Source organism: Perna viridis, chromosome 9 (assembly GCF_037379345.1).
Source record: "Perna viridis isolate PV_CMFRI_1.1 ecotype Kerala chromosome 9, ASM3737934v1, whole genome shotgun sequence".
NCBI lineage: Eukaryota > Metazoa > Mollusca > Bivalvia > Mytilida > Mytilidae > Perna > Perna viridis.
In genome coordinates this window covers 20,621,182-20,627,585 of record NC_142453.1, presented here as the reverse complement: position 1 = coordinate 20,627,585, position 6,404 = coordinate 20,621,182, and the positions used below count along the sequence as shown (strand labels likewise).

Sequence of the window (6,404 nt, the reverse complement as noted above, 5' to 3'; positions counted from 1 at the left end):
CAAGTGAACAGGTATAAGGATCCCTGGTCACAAAAAAACCTTAAATAGCATTACATGGCTTTGAACTCACATTGTAATACATATTTCATAAATGTTAATAATATTTTTAGTTGTAACATGGTTAAAAATATATATACCAGACGAATGTTGATACATTTTAGTTTCATATGAATTCTTATGTGATGAAAACAGAAAATATCCAAAATATGTTATGTTATTCATAATAAAACATGTTATTGATTAATTTTTATTTTCAATGCCATGTATCAATCTTGCAAATTACAAAATTTACAAATATGTAATATATAAATTAAGGAACCTGAACAGAAAGTGCGATTAACACCTGGCCAATACCATTTAATTTCACAATATCACTTGTTATCAATTAGTATTTCAATTTAATTGATAACACGTGATGTAGTGAAATTAAATGGTATTGGCCAGGTGTAAATCGCTCTTCCTGTTCATATCATGAGAGTTCAGAGTTCTCGAAAAATAAAATTGTTTAAAATTACTCCCCAAATACATGGAGCTATTGTATTGAACGTCTGTAAGCATCTAACTGATTTAAAAGGGATTTTTTACATAATAACATTCTATCGAAAATGATATGTATTGTAGCACTGTTGTTATTAACACTTCACTTACATATTATATTAGCAAGAAAATATATATATCGGGTAACTATTTCATCAAAATGTACTTTTTAGTGAAACATTACAAGAAAGAATTCGGAAATAATTCCAAGCATATGAATTATTTACACCGCAATTACTGCATCATCCATTTAGTATATTGTTATAAGAAGCATGCAAGTTGATACCAAAGCCAGCACGTAAGTGTTTGTGTCAATATTTGCATGCAAAAGCAAAGATCTCGTGTGTACCATGATTTGCAATGTACAATTTTGAAAAGTCCCTACTGAACGCAAGTGCGTGAGGTTTTTCCAAAATATCATTCCTCAATAGAACATCTTTGACTGATCCATCCTGAATCAGACGGACGAGTTGGTTTGCTTTCCAATCTACGATGTACAGGCAACCAGAACGGTCGATTTGACTGTTGATAGGACTCTCGCATTCCCGTATGGACTTAGAAAAAAAAATTTCTCCATTATTCTTCACTATAGTCACTACTCGAGTGCTACCCTCACAGCAGGCAAAGGAAGTTGATGTTGAATAGATGGAATGTATAATTTGTGTTCCCACAGAGAGAGTGCGTTTGATCTTTCCTTCATCACTGCATAAATATACCTTGCCCCTTACCACCTAGCAGTAGACCATCCTTTATACCACAAATCTTACTGAGGGTTGAAAACTGTCAGTCTTCCTCGAAATAAGATTAACGACAGCGACATTGAAATTATTAGGTAACGTAACATAGGCCATATTTAACTTCTTACATAAAGAGATGTTCCAAAAATTACCCGGAAGTTCGATGTTCAGAATGTATTTATCGTCGCCACTGATTAGAATCAAATGTTCTGCTTTCCAGTTACAGAGCACCAACACACCATATTTTGTAACTTCTATCCCGGTAATATCAGATCTGGCGAAAGCTGAAAAAAAAATTTTGTGCTAAATGTTATGTCCTTAATGCTTGTGGTTACATTAGCAAAGGTTTGTGCAGATTTAAATTTATACGGTTCGCACTCTAACTGCTTGACATCATTTACGACGGTAACATTTCCAAGACAAGACAGGCTAGACAAAATATAGCCTTCTTTAAACTTTACATCGGGATACTTGTGAGCGGTGGTTATATCTTACAGGCAGTTTCCTGTCTCAGATAACTTAATCTTAATTGTATGAAGAAAGGCAAACACTTGTATTTCCGATCCATGTTCTTTAAGTAAAGAGCATTGAGATTTAAAATCATCAATTTTCTGGATTTCATCAGAAAGAACTTGTATATCGACGGTTACTTGTTTTCCAAGTTCTTCAAAAATGTCATCAACCTCAGAATTCAACTTAGCTTCCAGTTCACTAATTCGTTTTAAAACTCGTTGTTTGAGGATTGCAATTTCGTTCTTAATGGCAGACTTTCTTTCAGATAACTTTACCTTGTTGCACGTTTTATGTTCAAGTATGTTTCGAAAGGTATTGTCGATGTTTCCAATATCACTAGTAATTTCTTCGAATAGCTCTGATTTTGTTACGTTTTTTGCAGCCACTTCAATTGGAAGAACTTCGTTACATGACTTATGGTCACTGGCAAGGCATGACCGACCACACAAACAATCATGGAAGGTACAAAAGAATTCGTACGACATTTCGTTCTGTGTGTTACAGTTTTTCTTTACTTTGAAGCCCTGTCTAGATGATACATCTAAATCAACTAGGTGATGCGTTGCTAAGCCATCTGGTGAAGAATGCAGGTCGGTACAAAACTGACACAAAGGTTTGTCACAGTCAGTGCAGAATAAAATCGCAGAGTTAGATACACCTCGCTTCGTACATGGTCCACAAAGCACTTCCATAGATGCCATCTTTTGTAATGAAGAAATTGCAAAATTATTGAGAAAAAAGTTTGATCGTTACACTTTTAAAAAGATATGACAAGTTGTTGCAATCAAGACCGTTTTAATATACACACAGCTAAATGAACTACATATGATATTTAAGATATGATAGTCATACGTGATATTCTCATATATTAATTTTGGCTTTAAAACATATAATATACATGTGTTTGGGAGAATTTTTTTTTATATGCAAACTGAAACATATTATTATCAAGCTCGATTTATATGATAATTATCTGATGCAAATCGTATGATTCTCATGTGTGGCACATTTGCCGTTGTAATATAGATACACAGCCCCCCTTCCTTGGAACCATATTAGTTGCAGAACAAAAACTGTTGCATAAATTTGGTACTCAAACACGAGAACAGAATCTACACAATAATTTTCGACTAGGAACCGAAACATTCCGCAATTGCATCGATGTCGAGTGTCAACATAAAATTGTGGTTGCCAATCATCCCTATATGGACTTTATTCGACGTTGAATCTGCCAATGGATAATTAGTTTAATATACATAATAGATATAATGTCTAGGCCGAAACAATAATCGTAAGTGATATATATTTTAAATTACTTCCAATATAAAGATTTGGGTCGATATTTCAAATAGTTGTATGTTAGGTAACTTTATCAAAATACATTGTATCTATATGAAACACATTATGATGTTAAATATCTATTACTATATAATAAAATTGCTATTTCTTTTACATTGGTGAATTTCATCCCTCACAGAATACAATATTTCACTTGCAAGGTCGTGTGACATAATATCTGCTTTGTCAATATAATTGCAAAAGCCCTACAATAGTGTGCACCTATATAAATCTTATTTTAAAACACGAAGTTTACGAAGATTAAACAAATTTCAACAATTAAATATATAAATCTGAAACAAATAAATCAATTAATGCAGATACAATTCTTGTATGGATAAACTTCCGGCTTAAAAAGATGGCAGTAATTAATTGGCTGTGGGACAATGATGAATGAGGCATGGAGTAGAATTGTAATTTTGGGAAGGGAGTTTTCAATCATCAGTATTAAAAAGTTCCATAAAAACATTATAAAATTAACCATTTATTCATCCCGAATCATCACTCAAAGAATGTGCTAAAGCTGATGGGACATCAGAGGGCCAAGGAATTAATGGTTATAAAAAAACAGACACACACAACCAAGAATATTAAATAACCAAAATGAAACACATAGAAAAATGAAGATGAGCAATTCTGGCTTCTATAAAAGTAGGAGTGTGAGCAAGGCGTAAAAAAACTAATAGTTTCAACTACAATTGCAGTATGTTGATCAGGTATGTAGAAGTTGCAATGTCTTTTTCATGGTTGGTATATAAATGTAGTAATTAATTAAACAATCGAATACAATTTGTATGTTTGACTTGGAACCCTACATTCTACTTACAGAGTAGTTTCATATTTCGTTTATTTTCGGTTCCCAGTATGGTGAATATGTTATCATTTCTCATATTAAGTAAATCTGGTTTAGTATTTCATATTAAATTTTAAGGAGTTTACTTTGGGTTGTGTTTAGTTTCAAAAAGTAGCAAAATTTGCCATCGTTTCGATTTCGTTTCGTAGTTTAGCATTACCTTTAATGTAATCGACAAACTCAAAGAACAGCATAATAAGATAAGAAATACTTCTCATTCAAAACATAATCATCTTCGGATAAAACTAGTTAAAATTACATTTATTGCAAAGCATTTGTATCAAATAAGGTATTTATGTAAAAATAAAGTTTCCTCATTACATACATTTGTAATTAAATGTTCCATAAAATGGAATAATTAAAAGAAGACATGTATGTCACATTTTACTTACTCAGTAGCTGTGATATAGGACAATTAATAACAGTTCTGCTAGCTGTAAGGTCAGTTCTCGTCAACAACCTTTATTTCTTCCGTGTCCGTTAACGGAATGGGGTTTCAAAATAAAGGAAATGTTTGAAAAAATAGGTGCACATACATTTTTGACATTTAATGTTCTTAAAACAACACATATATAATGGATTTTCTAAATAAACACAGTCTAATGTACAATGTCAGAACATATAATATCAAAGAATGTACGAAAAGCATCTTCTCTAAGTAAAAAAACGTTTTGATTAAGGAAAAGGGTATTTTTAGAGAAATTGTATCTACATGTACTTAGATAAGAAAGAATGAAAACCCATCAACAGTAAACTTTATTTATCTATTTATCATTTAAACACCATAACTTATACTGTACAGTGTAGAGGGATCATTTGTCCAAAACAAAACGGTATCCGTTGAATACATAGATATAGATTGTATTAGACTAATCGAGTAACTTGTATAGATTGTATTTAACTTATCTATTGGATGACTAGTATATATTGTATTAAAATTATCCAGTTGATAACTTATAAAGTTTGTACAAAACATACCTTTTAATTTAATTAAAAAAAAATATTTTAAATGTATATAATTAAATTTCGTAATGTAAATATTTGATAACCAAAATTGCTATAGGGATCACAATAGAACGATGCACCTTTAGCTAGTATTTGTTGGCTCATTAATTCATATATCACATGGGTCCAATGGTGAAAATCTTATGTTTCTGAACCTTAACGTTTTTGAAAAGAACTAAAATAACGGAAAACTCTTTATGTCAATTTTGGATAACTCATACAAGAAATAGTTTGTTGAAAAAATATTTGTTAAAAATATGAATAAAATACATCTCTAATAAGTGGTTCACGATCAATATATTCCTCAATTTGCAATCACACTGTTGTACTGGACTTTTATTATCGATCTGTTAACATTCATTTCTCTCGCTTGACAGTGTGACGGGATGAAAATGTCGTATAGGACAATTCAGTACAAGAATGGCAAACAATGTTCTTAAATATGAAAACGATTTCGACATGAAGAATAGAATGCAAATTTGTTTTAAATACATTTTAAAAGGTAGATAATATGCATGTATTTTTGTCTAAAAGGATAGAAGCTATAATGATTGTTCGACTCTTCACTAAGTGTATGGTTATCCTATATGTAAAACAATCATCAAAAAATCATATGTAGTCGTGGTTTTGTTTTAAATGAAAAATGTACAAATATTTCCGAAGACATGAACAACATAAACTTGGCTAACATTTCGTTTTGTATAAATATTAAGGAGAAGGGGCGAAAAAGGCTTTGATTGGTATAAAACATGACTGAAATTATTCATATACTTTTGGAAGTTATATTTGTGAAATTGGAGACTTTAATTAATTAATTACAAATGAGAAAACATAATGACGTCTGCTAGTTTTAGCTTTAAAAGAACGACAAATTAGCTTGAATTCTACCAAAATTCAGATATTTCGATAATTTCATACGTTTTGTCACTTTCCGGTCATATTTGTGGCAAAAATGGTGCAAACGCTTATGATTAACGTTATAGTTTGTGAATACATATATTATAACATATTATATCATATCTGAAAATATCAAGTTGTTTCGAGGGTGTGGACATGTTTTGTGGGTATAATTTGACAAAAAAAAACAAAACAAAACAAAACAAAACAAAACAACAAAATTTACAATTTCCACAAGTATTCGTTAAATACCAGAAGATTCGAATTTCGTACATTGTATGTGGAGTGGGGATTTTGAATGTGGACATAGCGGAAATCGGTTCAAATTTATTTCTTTGTTTACACATTTTATTGTATTCATTTAAGCAGACAATTAAAATTGGCATATGGATATGAAATTTAAATTGATAATCTAACAATACAATATACTGGGAATGGGATTGGGATGGTCTACGGAGATTAATTTCCTTTGTCGTTTAGAAAACAAAGTTAAAAGCTTCCACGAGTAATCTTGGGTATCATCC

The 6,404-nt window shown here is 31.2% G+C and overlaps 1 protein-coding gene across 1 annotated transcript; it reads right to left on the bottom strand.

Annotated features, from left to right (window-relative positions):
* Positions 1-1,765: 1,765 nt before the first annotated feature.
* Positions 1,766-2,488, bottom strand: LOC148607267 (uncharacterized). The gene has a single exon (XM_088543512.1). It carries the CDS (start codon positions 2,486-2,488, stop codon positions 1,766-1,768), a length of 723 nt encoding a protein of 240 aa, XP_088399638.1.
* Between the last annotated feature and the right edge of the window lie 3,916 nt (positions 2,489-6,404).